This window comes from Haliaeetus leucocephalus, unplaced genomic scaffold (assembly GCF_000737465.1).
Source record: "Haliaeetus leucocephalus isolate CR32 unplaced genomic scaffold, Haliaeetus_leucocephalus-4.0 Scaffold830, whole genome shotgun sequence".
In the NCBI taxonomy this organism is placed as follows: Eukaryota; Metazoa; Chordata; class Aves; order Accipitriformes; family Accipitridae; genus Haliaeetus; species Haliaeetus leucocephalus.
Window position 1 is genome coordinate 146,281 of NW_010973266.1, and position 21,100 is coordinate 167,380.

Below are 21,100 nucleotides of genomic sequence, written 5' to 3' on the forward strand. Positions count from 1 at the left end.
AAGAAAGAAATAACTTCTATCAAAAAACACTTGTAAAATTCTTACAAAATTTAAGTTGTTTTGTATGGTGAGCTGATCTCTGTTAACTACTGCAGTTCAAAGCACACTAGGAATGTACAGTTTGTGTTGCTAGTATAAACAGTAAATACTTGAGATAAGAGATTTGTGGGTGTATTTGTATTAAATCTAGTTAACTGTCAGTGGAAACAATGGTACAGAGAACTGACAGAAAACTCCTTTGTTCTGAGCAGCTCATATTGCCTGGAATTTAAATACTGTTCTGCTAAGTACATGTTTTATATTAAAGTATCTTATTAAAAAATTTTTTAATGTTGTATAACAGATGTTGGTGTCTGCTAAATAATTAATCTGTGCCTATTTTGATCACACATTAAGTGAATGCCTTAAAAAGGAGAAAAAGCATTGAAATTAGTAATGAAAAAGTAATACTGATCTTTTCTAACACTAGTAATCTGTATACATATATCAAATATTTAATATTAATGCATATTTTAATATAAACCTTTTTATTTTTATAATCTAGAAGGAACATAGGTTGACTCAGAAATATCTTTCTCAGTCCAGTGAAGCTTTGCTACAGTGTATGGGTATTGCATTCAGTCATAATATTACTGATGTACTGGCTCCTGCTAGTTTTGAAATGGTCGAATGCTTTCAACAATTTGATCCAGTTTCAACTAGCCAGTTTTTGGCACTTCATCAGGTAATGTATTGTGCTTCTTTCCAGTATAAAAAGGGTGGTTTAAGTTACATAAGCAAAAATGTCTATTGGTCATACAGAACACAATATATGGATGCATATAAGAACTAGCGTGTAATACAGGTAGTCAAATATATGATATGTTTGCTGAGTTCAAAATGTTTGATCAGTGGCTTTTTAATGATTCTATTATCTATTGTGTTTGACTTGATGTTTTCATTGATGATTGCATACATGAAAATATTTTAATATGAATAAATTACTATGTGATTAGCTAAGATAAGACATTACCAGAAAATACAGTTTCATCCTTCCCTAACAAATAATTTAAATAAATGTTTCTCTAGATTTATTCATTCATTATTTTCAAGTAGATAGGAAAGGTTTACATTCAGTTTGTCAAATCAACACCTATACAGCGTGGTCCCATAGATGGCTCAAAGGTGTATGAATCACTCATATGAGTATTTGCCTTCATCACAGAGAAGATAAGGTATGGCTGTAAGGCTTATATTCCCTACACCAGGAACAAATAATACATACTTTGTACACCATCATCTCCATTGTAGAAATACATAAATGTACCTTATAGTAATTTCCTTCCTGCCACATCAAGGCAACAGCAGGAAATTATGACAGACAGTAAGCACCTGCCTGCATGTCAACACTTAGATTTGCAAATACCTCCACCCATGGATGGAATGGACTAGGTAGGTCTTTTGATAAATCAGAAAACAGCTAATATGGGGTTTTGTGGCTCAGTCCTTTATTGCTGTACTCCTGCAGCACACCATATTATTTATGGTTTGCTGTCATACTTGTTAGTGAACAAGCAACGTAGAATGCATATCAAGGTACAAAAACCATGAGTAGTCATGTCTTTTACTGGGAAAAAAATTCTGCTGATTCAGTTACTGTGCTGCCCAGAAAGGTTTCTATTTAAAAAAACAAAAAAGTTTAAAATGTCACTCCTTGTCAATATTAAGCCTCCCTTTGGAATTTTTGATTATGTCAACCCAAATTGCATTTTTTTTAATGTGAGAGCTGCATTAAAAGAAAATAAATGCTTTAGCTCTTAGCAAGCATTGTTTTAAAGAACAGAATTGGTATGTTTGCTGAAAAAAAAGGATATAAAATCTTACCCTTTATATTGTTCTTTGTAGGAAGTCTGTTAAAATGTGTGATATGATGGCTGTACAGTAAAAGGCACACAAACACAGAGAAGACTCAGCTTACTTGAAAGGCTAAGTTCAGAACACAGACATTTACCTTTCCATGTAGACCTTAGATGACTAAATGCAGGAACATAGATGATAAATGTAGACAAAGAAGTCAATTCTAGCTCTTCATATTTAAGAAATCTTCATAAGTTATTGCTAGACTGTTTACATTAGACTGTAAACACAAATAGCAGACAGGCATTTGCTAACCCATATCACCTTTCAGGCAAGAGACTTTAACATATATATATGTTTTAACAAACATAGAATGTATATGTATTTATATTATTTTGGGGAGGGGAAATAAATAGATATAAAAATTTTACAGAGCTGTTCAGCGTCTATGATAATGAAGAGTATCCTTCTAGCAGCTACATCTAACACCAGCAGCTCTCAGCTGGCAGCATTACTGCATCTTCAGAATCATTTAAAACAAAACAGAAACACAAGTGATCTTCTAAAAAATGTGGAACAGCAACTGACTGCTACTTCAATGGTAACTTTTTGAGATGTGCTACTTATTAGTGGTTTATATGTATGTTATATAAATACACACAGAGACACATATATACACACACACACACAGATATATATCATTTCAGTTATTCCTGGAATTAAATAATATTTCATCTGTTTTCTTTAAACTCTATTCAACTTTTTTTTCTTAATTTGAGTCATAGATTGACTTGGTCATTAATCAAAATACATTTTTATTAGTATGGTATGTACTGTCCTGTGGTTTTGTTTATGCTAGGTTATCTGTGTGGCATGAGCTATGTGATTTAAGTCAGAAGTGAGATTTTAAGGATACAATTCCAGTTTGTCTTATAGTTACAATTTGGTATAGCTGGATGTCAGAGTTGTGCTATCTGCACACTTAAATCATTAATTCCATGCGAATCTCGCCCAATCCAGCCGAAGATGCCATTGTAAAGGACTTTTGCAACAGAGACTCCTGTCACTGTCTGGACAGCATCCAGTCATCCTGTTTGAGATACTCAAGTCCCCATGCAGGTGTTACCCTATGAAAAGAGCCTGGGGTTTTGGGGGGTTTGGTTTTGTTTTGTTGTTTGGGTTTCTTTTTAACAAACACTCTATCCATGGGTGTCAGCAAAACTGTGATGTTGCAAACTGGATATTTAAAGAAACCAACCAGAAAACTGTAATTCATAGTTCTGGAGCACATAATGGACAAACTTTTCTGGGAGATAAATACTCTGTCTTTCAGTCTAAGCTGGCTGAGAACTCCTTATTTTTCAAATGTCTGAGGTCTAAAAGTGAATACCAAAACTAAGATTGGAAGACCCTAGGTTATAAATGAATGAAATTAAAAACTGCCAGCAAGTTACATACAAAGGATTAGCTGTAGCTGGCAGGGTTTAAGCATTTAGAAAATGTGGCAAGCAGAGATACAGTACAGGATAAGAAAAATACGTGTTTGTAGGCTACTGTTTTGACTTTTTTCTGCATGGGCTGTATTATCTTATTTAGCAGAAGAAACAGGATAATATTTTGTTTAGAAGCCACTGTCTTTGAGTTGCTGTAATTATCTAACTGGTAATGGTTATCCTAGCTGAAAACATTCATCAACGCCCACCATGACTGCACCTGTCACAGTAGCTCAGGAAAGAAAAGGTGGCAATCAAGACATCTGTTCATGGCTGCATTCTTGAACTGCATGATTCCAGGCAGCTTGAGATGCAAGAAATCAAAGTGGTCACTGAAGTAGTTCCCTCTGAGGGTATATTAGTGTTTTTTAAAACTCAGTTGAGATTTTTAGTTCAGATCAGGAATGCACTTTCAAAGTGAATCTCCCAGTTGTCCTTGCTCACGGTGCTTTGATTTGCATTGTGGTACAATGACTGTATGAGCAGTGTTCCTCTCAGACAAAAACCAAACTGGATTCTCTGATGCACTCAAGCCACATCGAGTGGGCATTCAGTCCAGGGGCCAGTCCAGAGGTGCTCTGAAGTGAAAATCAGTGAAAGTGTACAGTGTATAATTCTGCTCCTGATGAGCTGTACCACTTCATAATGTAGGTAGACCCAGAGTGTACCCCGTGTGCTTAAGCACATAAAACTTCAATCTGAAAAACACATAAACACACATGCTTAAAGACAGCATTCTAAAAAAACATTTGTGGTCCTTTCTGTATTAGGACCAGTTTTTCATCTGGAGCCAGACTATTTAGGAGGTTTTGGGTTGGTGTTGGTTTTATTTTCTCAAAAAGGATTGTATATTCTTTAGTACAATATTTTTGTGGTGTGTTGACCTTGGCTGGTTGCCAGGTGCCACCAAGCTGCTCTGTCACTCCCCCTCCTCAACAGGACAGGGGGAGAAAATACAATGAAAAGCTCATGGGTCAAGATAAGGACAGGGCTATCAGTCACCCCTTACTGTCACAGGCAAAACAGACTCAACTTGGGGAAACTGATTTATTGCCAGTTAATAACAGAGTAGGATACCGAAAAATAAAAACAAAACTAAAAAAGATCTACACCCCTCCCCCCCCGCCTTCTTCCCAGGCTCAGCTTCATTCATGATTCTTCTACCTCCTCCCCTGGCCACCCAAGCAGCACAGGGGAAATGGGAAATGGGGGTTGTGTAGGGTGCATCCCATGGAGACAGTTCTCCACGAACTTCTCCAACATGGGTCCTTCCCACTGGCTGCAGTCCTTCACAAACTGCTCCAGTGTGGGTCCCCACGGGGTCACAAGTCCTCCCAGCAAACCTGCTCCAGTCTGGGCTCCTCTCTCCACAGGGCCACAGGTCCTGCCAGGAGCCTGCTCCAGCGTGGGCTTCCCACGGGGTCACAGCCTCCTTTGGGCACCCACCTGCTCCAGCGTGGGGTCCTCCCCAGGCTGCAAGTGGATATCTGCTTCACCATGGACATCCATGAGCTGCAGGGGGACAGCCTGCCTCACCATGGTCTTCCCCACGGGCTGCAGGGGAATCTCTGCTCCGGCGCCTGGAGCACCTCCTCCCCCTCCTTCTTCACCAGCCTTGGGGGCTGCAAGGTTGTTTCCCTCCCATATTCTCACTCCTCTCTTCCAGCTGCTGTGCAGTGTTTTTACCCTTTCTTAAATATGTCATCACAGAGGTGCCACCAGCATTGCTGATGGGCTCAGCTTTGGCCAGTGTTGGGTCTGTCTTGAAGCCAGCTGAAACTGTCTCTGTCCAACATGGGGATAGTTCCTCATGTCTTCTCACAAAAGCCATGCCTGCAGCTCCCCCTGCTACCAAAACCTTGCCATGTAAACCCAATACAATTTTACATGGTTCCTTTTGGTGAGGTGTCTATTCTTAACAAAATAATGAAGGACTTTTGCAAACATAAATGTTACAATGAATTATTCTGCTCCCTTCCTTTGCTAGTATTCTGCTAGTATTTGATAGCATTTTAACTTCACAGACAGTGTAGTGGCCAAAAAAGTCGTGTTGTTATGAAAAGTGGAATAAGTTACAGTATTTGTAATTTGTTTTAAATAATGTTTATAAGTTCTTATGCACTGCACAAAAGTCACACAATCACAGAATGGTTGAGGTTAGAAAAGACCTCTGAAGGTCATCTTGTCCAGCCTACCTGCTCAGAGCCAGTTGCCCAGGATTCCTCCAAGGATGGAAACTCCACAGTGTCCCTGGACAACCTGTGCCAGTGCTCAGTCATCCTCACAGTGAAAAAGTGTTTCCTGTTGCTTGGATGGAGCCTCCTGTCCTGGTACATCTGCTGAGCATTTCCTTTGACTTTTTTTTTTTTTTTTTTTTAATACTAACACCTCCTTTCCTAGAATTACTATCAATTTTCTGATGAAAGAACTGAGATTGGAATTTTTTAAAATCTATGAAAATAATGCTACTTTTGAATTATTGTACAGGCATGGAGAAATCTCTGTATTCCTGTTGAACATTTTAATATAATGGATGAATTGCCATCTAATTTCTACATAATTATTCTTCAGCATTCAGAAGACAGGTATAAAATTTCATCATTTTGCTTTAGTATTCTGTTTGTTACAAATGTCATCTTTTTTTACTTGTAAATAATCACTATTTTGATTGTTTATTGCCTTTTAATTCTAATTTTGCTGGACTTGAATTTTAGGATAGTGAACAAATTAATATATAAATAAAACTGCCTGCAGCTCAAAGCTGTACGTTTTTCTGATTTCACTAATTATCTCTTAAATCTCCAGAGGTCACCTGAAAGGTTTCAGGTCATTCTTGGTATCCTCCTAAATTCTGTTAATAGCTTCCAGCTCTTATTGCTTATGCTCTTGAAAATGTTAGGAGGGGTCATATTTAGCTTTATAAAGCCACAAATGATCTCATTACTGCAGCCTAATTAGTGACTACTCATAAACTGAGTAGCAACTGACTGAGTTCCTTCACCAATTGTGAAAATTCTTAAACAATTGTCGTGGAACAAATGAAAATCTACCTTACCGGATATATAGCAATGAAAGAACTTTCCTTACAGCTCTCAGTTTGTTCCAGTTATTTTGCAGGTTTTTGCACCACAAGGTGAGGATATATATTGCATCTTGAGAGTATTTGTGAGCACATTAAATTAGAGGGTAATAATTACTCATCTAATAAATTTACTTCATATAAACAAGGCTGAGCAGTCAAATAATCTACTCAGCAGTTTTCTGCTTTCCATAGATCAAATTTGTACAGTTCATTGATTGAGATGCCAAAAGTAAGTACTGCGCAGCAAAAAGGAAAACCCACTCAACCAAAGGGTAAGTGCTTCTTACATTTAAGAGATAAAAATCATTGCACTGATGTTATGAGAAGGCTCATATCTTTCACTGTTGCAGTCAGTAAAATTTTTAAATAATTTTAAAAAAATAGTAACTCTTACTAATACCAGAGGAAAGTAAATGCCTAAATACATGTGTTTCATTATCAGATATAGTGTACCTAGTCATAGTTTACAGAATTTTTGTTTATATTTGAAGGCTAAAGTTGTTATAGGTAAATAATTGTAGAGATTTTTTCATTGTATATTTCTGTATGTATTTTGTACTAAACATATATATAAACAGTTTCATTTTCAAAAAAATGCCGTGGCTTTAGAAACTGATGGTCTCTATACAATTGTTTCTTCAAGTACAAATGTGAAGTCTCAAAAAGAGTCTTAAGATGGTGTTATCCTCCTTTTAATAGTGCAAGCTAAAGTTTCTCGATTTCCTGTGAATCCTGATACATTTTGTATTTTGTTGGAAAAAGTGCGTCTTTACAAGCAGCAAAAGATGAAGAGTCATCTTAAACAGACTGTCATTCAAAACTTGCAAGAATGTGTCTCCCAAACAGATACGGTAATATATTTGATTACCTTATATTTAAAATAGGGTGAAAAACATGTACTAAAAACTATCTTAAACACTCTTTATGCAGAATTTTCAGTTTATTCCAAGTGTAACATCCCTAGTCTTCACAGTTGCTAAATGCTGTGTACTCTGCTTCAAAATTTAATTTTACTGTGTTATTCTGTTACTGTTCTGAATGTCATTCAGCAGCTTTGAAATGTCCAGTAGTTTATCAGAACTGAAAATTGATGCAATTGAGATCAACTTATGTGAAAATGTGCTGTACCTGTAAGACTTGCATTTGCAAATTTAAATTGCCTTTCATATCACATGAAAGCCCCAGCTGTCCCAAGAAAAAAATGGGAACACAGATCTAAACCCTTTAATCAAAATAAAACTATCTTAGCCAAAGATTTATTACTGACTTTCAACACAGGAAAGTTTCTTTCTAGAGCACACAGTATCTTTTGCACTATAACTGTTTATTTGGACACAGTTGATCCAAGTCTGTTAGTCACAAAATTTTGATTCAAGGACACATCTCATTGGAATTCCAAGTTCGTAGCTATGAACACTCTTAAATTCTAGATGATAAAAGTTTTCTGTTACTGCAAGAAGGCTCAGTTCTGTAAGGACATTGTTTTTCACAATCAGTGAACACAAATTGTGCATCATAAAGGTACACTGGATAAGCCTGCAATTTTTGCTTTTACATAAGCTTTTAAGCTGCATGGTTGCAGAAAATTTTCTACACATGTAATGTGCACGTCTACATCCTAGCATTCTAATTTACTTTAATTTTGGCTCCATTATATAAAATTTAGGTTTTTCAGTATCAGTCAAAATTCACTGTTAAATACAGCATATTAACAAAAACTGGTATAGACCTATTTCTATCATTAATATAAAGGTAAAAAATATAGATCATATTGAATTTCCTGTACAAGTTTTCGTTGTTTTAATCACATAATGTTGACACATCTGGTTCTTGAATTATATTTCTGTTTTATCTATCACATTAGCTTCTCTCAGTTAAAATACCAATTATTGCAGATGGTTGAAGTATTGATCACTTTTTCTTTTGTCCATGGCCAGCCTTTGTTGTAATGGCAGTTATGTAAAGATTGCTGTAGTTGTGTAAGTAAAGAAAACGGTGATAAGATAATGTCATGTAGAACAGACCAAAAAAAAAAATTGGCTTAGGTTTTTAAAATGCATGTGCATTAAAACTTTCAATAATTATACATGCAACCTGCACAGAGCCACACAAACAGAGCCTTGGGTGAGAAGTCTGTTCACTAATATCAACACTCTTCGACACTTAGTTGAGCTCATTTTTCCAGGTAGTATTTTTGTATCCATCTATACTGGCTGTTAGAAGCTTCAGTTTTTAGTGTCATCCTCTCCTACATCATTCTATTCTCTCCTTATCTATTTTCTTAATTATGTTTATTTTTTTCCTAAATTGGTTCCACTGATCTCTCCATACACTTTCATTTGCTTCTTCTGCGTTCATCTTGCAGTTTCTGTTTACTTCTCAAAGTTGTCCTTTCACAATTTCATCCCATTATTTGGAGCACCACATTATCTTTTCTTTCTGCTGGTCTTCCCTGCTATTCCCCATTGAAATTGCAGAAGTATATTAATCCTTTAAATAATAAATATTGACATCTTGTACTGATTCCTATGTCAGAATATTTTGCAAAATGCTGATGTTTTGAAGTAAAGTAGTTTTGAAACTGACTTTCTATATTTATATTTTCCATTTTATGATGTTTCAAATTATTTGATTTAGCCTCTGATTTAACATAATACACTGTCCATCCTTGTTAAATAGCATTTGTAAGTATTCTGTTTTTTGTTGCAATGTGTGTGATAGACTGCAACAGAGAAAATAGATGATAATGGATATGATTTGACATCAGATTTCTCTGAGATATTAGAAATTATGGAAGAATATCTGAAACCAGTGCTGTCACAGTTTGATTTTTCTGATACCAGGTAAGACATTTAGACTTGCTTTATCATCATTTGTGAAAACAGAATGGTGACTCAAGTCCTACAGGAATGGTTTTAGTAAGAATAGACCCTCTTGAATGAACTTTTTACGTCTTGAAAGACAGTATATGCAGGATATGCAAGACTAAGAGGATTGAAACATGATAGACTAATGGCCATTTCTAACAAGCACTGTTCTCCAGCTTAAGTTATACAATATTGAGTTCAGGACGAAACTTTATAATTTAACTAGTTAAGGATATGATTTCCAAATGACAGGAACTCCAAAGGGAGTACATCCTTTGTGTAAAATTTCTTTGAGATTGAAGCAGTTTTGTCTTTGTGTTTCCTGTGAAAACTTTTACTTACAGAAGTACTAGCGCTGATAATATTTTCACTGTGATTCCTCTTCCCAGAGAACAGAGCGCATCAGTTTCAGCAGCTGAATCAGGAAAAAGAAAATTGAAAGGTAAGGACACCAAACATATTAAAATGCGGGGTATGTGCTCTCTTGAGTACAATATATGTATGTGCGTGTGTGTACAGACAGTATCAAAATCCTGTCATTTTAGTTTCAATTTTTGTGAAGCCAGGGAGAAAAAAAAGTCTTTAGCAATGGTTTTGTCTGTTTATTTTCTGTATCAAGTCAAGTATTTTAGTATACTTCCAAAGAGATTATTTATAGGCTGGATGGAGCTATCCTTCTGCATGTATTTGCAGTCTTGCAAACTATACAGGCTTTAGACAGCTAAATAAAATGGCTTTATTACAAACCAGTCTTTTCAGGAGAAAAAACAAAAGAAAACTTAAGAAAATTGATCTCTCTTTGTTTTGTCTTTTCCTGCATTTTATGTTGTGGCAACTCACACATTGTTTGCCTTAATGCAAGCCTAACACTGGAATATGTCCCTAAACACATTGCAAGAAAAGAGGCTTGCTTTGGGGATGAGTTTTTTGCTTTATGGTGGGGAGCAGTGAAGTTTCTCAATTAAAATTACTAAAAAAAGATATACACTTGCATTTGATTTTACCTGCAAGAGTTTCTTTCTGCAATCTGGCAGCTGGCTGCTTCTGTCATTCTGCAAAGACTGAATAACTTGTCTTCCATGTATTTGTTGTTTCTCTGTAGAACAGGAAAATGTTGTCATAATGATATTCAGTACTTTTTTCCTAAATAACAGAAACAAAGAGTTTCCTACAGAAAGGCACAGTTAGTATTGGATAAGAGCTCCTTTACAACTCTGTACTGTTTAGCCAAACACTGCTAAGGCAATTTTGCATTTCCAAACATCATTTTCTGGAATACATTGCATATACCTGGACTTCAATCAGAGGTGGTTGGTTATCAATACAGGGATATTTTTCCCTCTGAAGAACGAGTGGTCACAAGTGCATATGCATAGAAGTTTGACAACATCTTAGGAGTAACGGTATCAAAAGAAATATTTTTGCATAATGCACTTAATCCACAGTAAAATGGAGTTCAGGTGTCATACAGCAGAGGAAATCTAGGTTTTTACTTCTAACTTCAATTATTTATATACACACTGAGAACTACTAGATCTCAATCATATTCTGTCACATTTCTTCAGGTACACCTATGGACTTAGGATTGTGTGTGGTATTACTAGGAGATACATTCTTTATGGAATTGCCTTTGGAAGCTCTGAGTATCTTTAAAGGGGAAGGAATTAGTTCTGTATCCAGAGATTTTTCTCTCCAGATCCTCTACAATCGAATACATCTGGCTGAGTCAGGTACTATTAGATAAACATTCTTTGCATTAGCATAATGATGCAGTGAACAAGATACTTAAAATTTAAATAATATGAACGATGTGTTATATTTTACTGGAAGACTGCCACATACGATAGTTTTCCAGTATTTTAGATGGAATAGATAGTACAGTAGACGTATTTCAGGCTGATTATAGTTGCAGTGCTAGCTAATTTAAAATAACCTCTACATATTAAAGAATTATGTAAAACTCAGTGGAATCTAAAATGGCTTGCAAAGTTTCAGTTATAGAAGTATGGTCTTAAACTCTTTAAAGCTGTTTTCAGCTGCATTGAAAAAAACTGAAATAAGAATTTAGACTTCTGTTAGTTTTCTTTAACATTAGTGTAAGACTTTGCTCAAAGTATCAAATGTAAAAAACTTAATCATTGAGCTACTTTCTGTCTGTATAGCTAAGATAACATTAAGGTCAATCCAGCGATTCTTGCGCTGTGCATGAGCAAAATCAGATCCCACAGACTTTATGGACTTCTTTCATTACTGCAGACACTTGCACCACATATATAAACTCTTCAGTGAAATGAGTTTGTTAAGTGAGATAGTTGGACAGTTGGTAAACTTGTCCCTGTGGCATCTTAAAACTAATTTATTATTTATTCTAAAAGTAAGAAATAAATGCAGGCACTAAGCAGTTTTTTGCATGAATCTTCTATTACTGAAGTTAAAAATTTGAAGTCACATTTTGCTCATACATTAGATAAAAACACATTTTAACTCAAATTAAATTATTAAAACTAGTGGTCCTCAGCTGAAAAATAAGCTAAGTTTAGAAAATCTCACTCTGTACCATGAAAGTATTCTGTTCCATAGAGGTTCTTTTATTGTGTTCATATCCATAATATTTAGCACCTGCAGTATAACCCCTTCTCTGTTTTTCCATTTCACCTCTCCTTTCTAAAGTGAAAGAATTGTGAACAATCTGAGATTAGAGTATTTTTAGTCTACATACATGTTCATATACTGTTACAGGTCTGTTAGAAATAGGAGTTTCAGAACATGCGGGGTTTTTTTTCCATTTCTGTTTTTCTCTTTTTTAAAGTGAAACTTCTTATGGTTGCATAATTTTAGAAGCAGATAAATGAGAGGAAGCATAGTTGAAAAGTCTCTGTTCATGCAGTTATGCAAGTAGCCCCTGAATGAGGAGGGAAACACTAGCCATATGAGTAATAATTAATATCTCAAACTTTCACCAACTTGCAGTGCACTCCAGTGGTAACTGGCTGAGACATGTACTTTGGGTGATAGTCATATATACGGTGAGAAATGTGTCAAGCTTTCTGTGTTTTTTTAGAATCCCTTAAAGAAATAAAAAGTCAGATTCAAATATGAAACTTTCTTTTTTTTTTTGATCTCTGCATGTTTCATAGACGCTTCAGTTATTCCAGTAGCATCAACAATGAATAGATACAGCAATAGGCTTAGAAAGTCCTTTGGGAATCACTGTTCAACTCTGTCCTAAATCTGCAACGTAATGAAGATTTTGCATGTCTAAGGGATCACATCTCTTACTTGTTTTCCACCTTCAAGCCATTATTTTTAGGCAAGAGGGTTTGGGGAATGTTCTTGCCTTGCTGTGATGTGAAGTTAATTTTTATTTTTCTTGTTTAATCTGTTATTATTATTATTATATCATAACAAATACAAGTAGTCCTTCAAGAAAGTTGTATTTTCTAAAATGGCCTATGTCTTAAAAAAACCACCATCTTTTCAATTCCACAGAGACTGAAGTTAAAACGGATGTTGAAATATCTAAAGAAACAAAACCAAAAGCTCGTCAGAAAAAGAATGTCAAAACGGTGAACTTTCCACATTTTTAAAATAAACTCAATAGGAGTAGCTCTTCTTTTTGTGTAAAAAATGTTAAAGAACTACAAGTGGCTTGCATAGAATCTCATTATGTATGCTAGAATTCTGAAGTGGAATAAATATCGCATTAGTCCATAAAAATTTTGCTTCCTATTGATTTTGCAGTAATGACAGAGTTGTTGTTTCTTTGAAAAATCATACTCTCTGTGTAAATGTGACATATTTAACAACCCATCAAGGGAGCTGCTTAAAGTTACTAAAATACTTTCCCCAACAATATAATATATTTCATATCATGTATGCACATCTTTTTATAAATATATATGTATGTATGCATATATATCTATATATGTGCACACACATATAATACTCATGTAATGTAAGTATATGCATTGTAGATAATGCAGAATAGCTTATGCTTTTAATTTCCATTGACAGTTGTCATACTGCTTTTAATCCTACCTTCAAAACTTTAGAACATCTCTTTGTTAGTTGTTTGACACAAAGAATGCAATACTGTTAATATTTGATTGAGACTTCTGCATGTAATAGAATATGTATTCTTTTTAATTGTAGGCACCAATTAATAGTGATTTACCCTGTAATTGCTTGCCTGTTGGTACTCATAATTTTAAATGTATCCTTTCACAAACTATTAGCTAAGTGTATCAGTTAAACTTTCTTTTTTTATTGTTTACATTGCATTGTTTACACTTAACTGTTTATCAGATATTGTGGACCCCTATAATGAAGGAAGACAGGCAGGTAATATATATTAAATATTTTCTCCACAAACTACCCATGGAATTTGGAAAATTTTGTAACAGAAAATGAAGTCATGACATCAAGATGTTGACAAGAATGCTTAGCTTTTAATTAGAAGAGTAGTGCTTATCACCTGTCAAATGGTGCATCAGTGAAACAGTATAACCTGTTTCAGGTTCAGGAAAGAAATTAGATTGTCTTATTATTTCTTTCATATCATCAAATATTGACCTAATATCGCCAAGAAAATAATTACTTGAGTAATCTTTCTTACTATCTAATCCAATTAAAAACACATGCTTAATTTCAAGAACTTGTTACAGAATTTTTAATTTTTCAAATACATGCCATAAAGATGCAATATCAGTAGTGCAGGGAAGGATATAGGTAAACTGAAAGGATATGATGCTTTGTATGATCTTTGTTATACAAGAAATTTGCTTGAAAGCCATGAATGGGCTTGGAACAAACAGTACTGAGTGAGAATGGACTGGGACAGGAACAGTTGGACTCACCACACCTATACAGCAATTCTCAAGCTAAAGACTACAAATAAAGCGTATGTAACATGTAGTTTTTGCAGTCCGTTGAAAGGTGAAGGGTACTATGAGACACACAAACAGTCCTGTAAGGATATTTGAGAGGGTTGTTATTTCCTTTTGGAATGTATTTATTAAGGCAGTAGGCATTTGCTGTATTGGAATGGAATGAAATGGAATACAATACAATACAATATTTTCAGTTGGAAGGGCCCTACAGCGATCATCTAGTCCAGCTGCCTGACCACTTCAGCGCTGACCAAAAGTTAAAGCATGTTATTAAGGGCATTGTCCAAATGCCTCTTAAGCCCTGACAGGCACGGGGCATCGACCACCTCTCGAGGAAGCCTGTTGCCATGTTTGAACACCCATCTTGGTAAAGAAATGCTTCCTGATGTCCAGCCTGAAGCTCCCCTGATGCAGCTTTGAACCAGCCCCATGTGTCCTGTCCCTGGACGCCAGGGAGGAGAGATCAGCACCTCCCTCTCCACGTCCCCTCCTCAGGAAGCTGTGCCCCTCAGCCTCCTTCTCTCCGAACGAGACAAACCCAGCGTCCTCAGCTGCTCCTCAGAGGACGTGCCTTCCAGCCCCTTCACCAGCTTGGTTGCCCTCCTCTGGACATATTAATTCAGTCTGACACAAACACTTTAAGAATACAATTTGATCTCCTTTTTTCTCCCAGTGTGTGCAATAGTTTAACTGATTCACATTCATTAACCAATTCACATGCATATCAAATGCCAAAAATTGATTTAATGGCAGTTTTTAATTGAGATAGTTATTAAACCTCAACTCAACACAAAAGAAGCTACTGAACTATCAGTAGTATAACAAAATATGTCTCCATATGTTTGCAGTTTCTCCTTCAGAGCAGATCAAAACAAAACACTGTTTACCATGTGCTCAATATCTGGCTCTAGAGTATATCTTTAATTTGCAGTAGTATGAAAATGTAGTAAAAAAAAAGAAAATTAATTATTAAATATGCAATGTTCTTGGAGAGCAGAGGTGGGTTTGGAGTCTTGCTTTTTGAAATCAGGGCTCCAGAAACTCAGTTATTTTCTGCAACTGCTTAAGTCCTCTCTGAGCCTCTGGAATAGAACTGTATGAGCGGTGCTGGTGTTCTCAACTCTTTACACTTTTTTCATGGTACCTAGACTTTTTCCTTTGTGCTTTTAAAGTATTTAACTTGTCTACCAAATAGTCCTTGTCAGTTATAAAATATACCTTTCAAATGGGAATTACAAACAATTTACTCAGAAAATGTCACAACTGCTACAGTTTCAAAGCTGGACTTAGGTTTCAAAAAACTTGAGATGTAATGATGGCCTAAAACCCCCTATATATTATATTGTCATTTTAAAATGATTGAAATTGAGATTGCCTAACGTCCTTTGTAGCATGTTAAGCTCATAATGATGAAATTCTGTTGTTACAGGAACTTTAAGTCCTTCTCAAAAAATAAAGGAAATCCTGGAAAAATACCATTACCTATTTACACTACAGTGGGAAGGAATTATTGGCAACATACGTGTTCCAAGGTTTGTAATATTCTGCCTGCTTTCATGTTTTATCCATGCCTATTTTTTAAAATTGTGCCTATTCCCAGAGGCTTCAGTCATAAAATAGGGTCATGTTGTCTTTCTTTCAAATGCATATTTAGATTTGTAGACAGAATATTTTAGATATTTGAAATACAGTGCCACAAAGTGAGTTAGCCAGATTGGTTGCATCAGAGTTGCTGTATATCTAGATAATCCAATTTTGACAAAAGCTCTGCTGGTGCAGTCTTCGATGAATATTATAAGTATATGTGAACATAAATGTAATTTCTGGCTTCACTCATAACTTAAGTATTAAAAATTATAGCACCTCCATGCACATTGAATCAGCTGTAAGATTGGAGCACAGATTTCAGAAGAAAAGTAATGAAGGTACATCTTACAGTTTACAATTTCAAACATCTGATTGTGAAACTAATACCATTTTATGGAGTTCATTCATAAACACACTTCATTCTTTATAGAAGTACTTTACTTTTAAGATCATAGCAGTAGAGGGATAAGAGGGATCTTGAGAGGTCAAGCAGTGACAGGTCCTGTAAGTGAGTCAACACAGTCATCACTGGACCTTCCTTTATAACTGCTAGTTTAATCAGTCCTTTGAAATCTTCTCTACTTAGGTAAAATCACTGTGTAGGTACTCTAGTTAAGCGAAGATTGTTACCTGTTACCCAATTGCATAGTTTTTGCTGCCAGCTAAGCTGATTATTCACATCTCTTTTCAAAACCTAATTTCTTCATATACTGATGGGTGCATACATGAATACTCCCATTGAATATTAGACTAAATACTGTTATTTCAAAGCTGTACAATGCATACATGGATGATTTTTTTTTTTTAGGAGAGTCTGGTATTTATCAAAAAATACACTATGCCTCTTGTTTACTATGAGATGTTACTAAACTAAGTATACCTCTGTATTAAAATAATTATTACTAATAGTCCATATGAGTTATTACACTTTCCATAGAATTCTGCAGGCTTGCTGGTCTCCTTGCTTTCCATGCTGACTTTTCTTAAAATATTTCTGGAGTAAATAACACTGAAGTGTTTGCTATGGATAATTTCTGAAAAATATTCTTGTAAAATAGTAACACAAAAGTAACTTCCTTCCTTTCTTCTTCCTTCCTTTCAGCCAAGCTGAATGGGAGCAGCTGCTGACAAACTGCAGTGCATTTCTCTTCTATGGGATGGAGAGATTCACGTCTCATATTTTACTCAACAGACTGGTTGCTATGAACATCCGAAGTGAGATAAGCAAACTGAAAAAATTTTTTTAATTACACCACCTTTTGTTCCCTGTTGTGTTTATTTCATACTGTATCATTATCACAGTATTGATGTTAGCAATTAAGGGCTGTTTTCAAGATCCAGGGTTTTAACTGGAAAAACTTTGCGCTATGTAGATTTTATTCTGTTGCACAGCTTTCTTGTTATTCCTTACAATTAAGTTTAGTCCTTCTCCACTTTCAAATGTTGGAATTTCTTAAGTTCCAAAAATTGAGTCATCATCTGATAGTTTTCCCAGTAACTCTTCTCCTTTTCTATGGAATTTAGTATTTGGTAACAAAGTATTTTTTATTGTTAAGAACAACCTCTACAGTACGACTTCTCCAAAATTCCTCAGTCTTCACTCAGGCAAAGCAGAATTGTCTGTCAAGACTGGATTAATGCTGAGTGATTACTCTGGTATTATGGAGCATTTGTAGACTCTGAGAAGGTATTTTTTTCTCTGCTTCTTCACAGCTAATTAGTCTTTCTGGTCTTGTAGCATAAGGCTTAGATTCAGAACTGGTGTTTCAGATTCACAATCTTTCTTTCTCCTCCTATTCCCCTCACACATCTGGAAGAAGCTCAACTTTGGAGTTGTGCTGAATTTGTCAGGGTAGCTGAATTGCTATATCGCTATATTGTGTTGAGATGTAAAGTAGAGAAGGACAGTACACATCAGATTGTGAAGCCCTGCGAAGCAACAGGAAGCTTCTTCAGGAGGTGTTGATTTTCAAAGTGATTTAAATATGTATATGTAAATATTACTGGAAATCAAGAAAATATGTCTTCCTATATACAGTGGTCACTCTTGAAAATGAGGTTTCAGATGTCTGTAGGCCAGATATTTACGGGTCTGGCAACTTCTGGAAAGTTCCTGAGTACCTTGTTAACCCTCACCCTGTGTCCTGCTCTTAAAATATGCCAGGATTAATTCTCCAGTGCATCTTATTTCCTTTAATGGAGAATAAACTAATTTCAAATATATTAATTTTAGTCCTAAAAGGATTGTTCTATTTTCTGACCACCTACACAACTTTTACTTGTTAGCTGGTAAAATTACTCTTGTCTTGCAGACTGAGTTTGAATCTACTGTAGAGCCAATCTTCATGTTAAGAGTACTTTTATTAATAACGATGAACTGTGTCTGAGGTTTCTGAGGGCTCTAACCTGGACCCAATATTATTAAATATTATTGTTGGTCATTTACATGATGAAATAGAATATATCATTGCTGAATCTGGGTATGAGACCAGGCTGAGAAAGAGAATGAGGTGGTTCAGCAACTCCTGAAATGCAGGGTTACAATGCAAATTAACCTTGCTTTATGGCAATAATTAGTAGGGGGTAATTTAGGAAAGGCTAGAGGGAGGTGTTATACTTAAGCACAAATAATCAGTTAAACATTAATAAGTTAGGGAATGACTGCTTAAGTGGCAGAATTACAGAATAGGGTCAAGAGGTGGATCACAAATTAAACAACATCTTCTTGCTAGGGGAAAAAAGCCTAAGCTCTGTATACATTAAGAGTGGTCAGAAGGCTATACCACACCATATTTTTATTAATAAATATGTATGTGCATTCATATGTATATATGCATATAAAACATACTTCAGGAGGAAAGATTGACATATTGAAGGGAGACATAATAATAGTTCTCATGTATGTCAGAGGCTTTCCAAGCAGAAAGGTAATTTAATTCTCATCTTTAAACTGCAGCAAACCAAACAGTGGGAAAAGCTTTTTAATTCTAAGAGTATTCTAAGTTATTTCACTGGAGGCCTTTAAGGAAAGTAAGGAATGTTTGAGATGTAACTTGGTCCTAACTTGTGGAAAGGAGCTGCAGTAGTTAACATTTCCATACCTCCATGTTACAAGAGTTTATAACTACAGAATTGAGTCATGTAGGTCATTAGCCTGTAATAAGATGGTATGTGGACTTCATTATTAGTTATACTAAGGTGGCACAGGAAAAAAACCTGCAAAACACTGTGGAAAGGTGTAGCAAAGTTACATCAAATAATGTTAGGATGACTTTATTAGAGTTCTTTTACTTAATACTTGACAATTTTGGCTGAAATATATAAATTTTATATTGGTCGTTTAGACTGTTCAAGAAATTCATTAACTTAAGAAAGTCCTGATTTACTTATATTTATTATGTTGGGCATTATTATTAGTGCAAATACCATTGCTATAACATCTTTTTTTCCAGAATGCCATTTGATGATACTTCTAGATCTGGTACGATCAAAGCAAAGTTACCAAAGAATTACAAACTCTGGTATCCACAAAAGGTAGGATAAAGTTTATTTCTGTAAAGTCCACAGTAAGGCAGATTATTTTTATTTCAAAGCAAAGTTAAAATTTTGAGTTATAAATATTCTCATTTACTTCTGCAAGTAGACACCTAAGGGAGAAGTTAGCCTCTTTATCTTGTAGCTTCATTCTTTACATAGGGCTAAATAGGATGAAAGCTCTGTTACAAGGCAATGATCAAGAAAGTACAACACAGAAACACTGCTACATTACACATTCCCAATTCTGAGTTCAAGATCCTCAAAATATTCTAATTAAATACATAAAACTTCCCTTTAACAGGTGAACTGTTAGGAGTCCATTTAAGGTTTCATACACTGAACTGTTTAACAATCAGCCAGTTTTTTATTTAAACAAATTATTATGGCATGTTAAATAACCTGTTCAGAATCTTTAATGTTATTTTCAGAGCTTTTTTAGCCTTACAAGCATCTCAGTATTTTCCTTGCTTTTATGTTGACAGGTGGCAGGGTTTATATACTTTTATCATATGTCCATTATGAATTCTTGACAGATGGCACACCACAAATAACTTTTAAGGTATTAAAAGCAAGGAGAATAGTTTTAGTGTCCTAATTTTATTCATGAGTTATTTAGTCCATGCTGAATTTTCAGATAACCCAAATATACTCTTGAGGGACAAGAGGCCTTGTGGAGGGATGTATAGATTGGAGCATTGGGCAATCATCAATGGCATGAAATTTAACAAGTCCAAATGCCAGATTCTGCACCAAGGACAGAGTAACGCTGGTCACAAGTATAAATTGGGAGAGGAGTGGCTGGCGATCAGCCCTGCAGAAAGGGATCTGGGGGTGCTGGTCGACAGCAGGCTCAATGTGAGTCAGCAGTGTGCCCTGGCAGACAAGAGGGCAAACTGCATTCTGGGGGGCACCAAACACAGCATGAGCAGCCGGTCGAAAGAGGTGATTAACCTGATGTGTTTATTGTTGGTGCGGCCTCACCTGGAATACTGTGTGCAGTGCTGGGCCCCTCAATTTTAGAAGGACGTTTTGGTCCTTGAATACGCCAAGAGGAGGGCAACCAAGCTGGTGAAGGGGCTGGAAGGCACGTCCTCTGAGGAGCAGCTGAGGACGCTGGGTTTGTCTCGTTCGGAGAGAAGGAGGCTGAGGGGCACAGCTTCCTGAGGAGGGGACGTGGAGAGGGAGGTGCTGATCTCTCCTCCCTGGCGTCCAGGGACAGGACACATGGGGCTGGTTCAAAGCTGCATCAGGGGAGCTTCAGGCTGGACATCAGGAAGCATTTCTTTACCAAGATGGGTGTTCAAACATGGCAACAGGCTTCCTCGAGAGGTGGTCGATGCCCCGTGCCTGTCAGGGCTTAAGAGGCATTTGGACAATGCCCTTAATAACATGCTTTAACTTTTGGTCAGCGCTGAAGTGGTCAGGCAGCTGGACTAGATGATCGCTGTAGGGCCCTTCCAACTGAAAATATTGTATTGTATTGCACTGTATTCTATTCTATTGTGATGGGTTGACCCTGGCTGGACGCCAGGCGCCCACCAAAGCCGTTCTATCACTCCCCCATCCTCAGCTGGACAGGGGAGAGAAAAATATAACAAAAAGCTTGCGGGTCGAGATAAGGACAGGAGAGATCATTCACTAATTACCATCACGGGCAAAACAGACTCAGCTTAGGGAAAATTAGCTCACTTTTTATTACAAATCAGCCAGAGTAAGGTAAATGAGAAATAAAACGAAATCTCAGAACACCTTCCCTCCACCCCTCCCTTCTTCCCGGGCACAACTTCACTCCCGGATTTCTCTCCCCTG

The 21,100-nt window shown here is 36.1% G+C and overlaps 1 protein-coding gene across 1 annotated transcript in view; it reads left to right on the plus strand.

The window, feature by feature from the left end:
- The window catches only part of CFAP46 (cilia and flagella associated protein 46), a 90,879-nt gene that overhangs the window by 65,475 nt on the left and 4,304 nt on the right, over positions 1-21,100 (plus strand). Inside the window, exons 42-53 of the mRNA XM_010582005.1 lie at positions 545-724; positions 2,270-2,437; positions 5,817-5,914; positions 6,604-6,683; positions 7,111-7,262; positions 9,133-9,254; positions 9,623-9,720; positions 10,844-11,008; positions 13,584-13,619; positions 15,597-15,699; positions 16,857-16,969; positions 19,207-19,288. Of these exons, the coding sequence (XP_010580307.1) occupies positions 545-724; positions 2,270-2,437; positions 5,817-5,914; positions 6,604-6,683; positions 7,111-7,262; positions 9,133-9,254; positions 9,623-9,720; positions 10,844-11,008; positions 13,584-13,619; positions 15,597-15,699; positions 16,857-16,969; positions 19,207-19,288 (1,397 nt within the window). The remainder of the gene's footprint in view (positions 1-544; positions 725-2,269; positions 2,438-5,816; positions 5,915-6,603; positions 6,684-7,110; positions 7,263-9,132; positions 9,255-9,622; positions 9,721-10,843; positions 11,009-13,583; positions 13,620-15,596; positions 15,700-16,856; positions 16,970-19,206; positions 19,289-21,100) is intronic.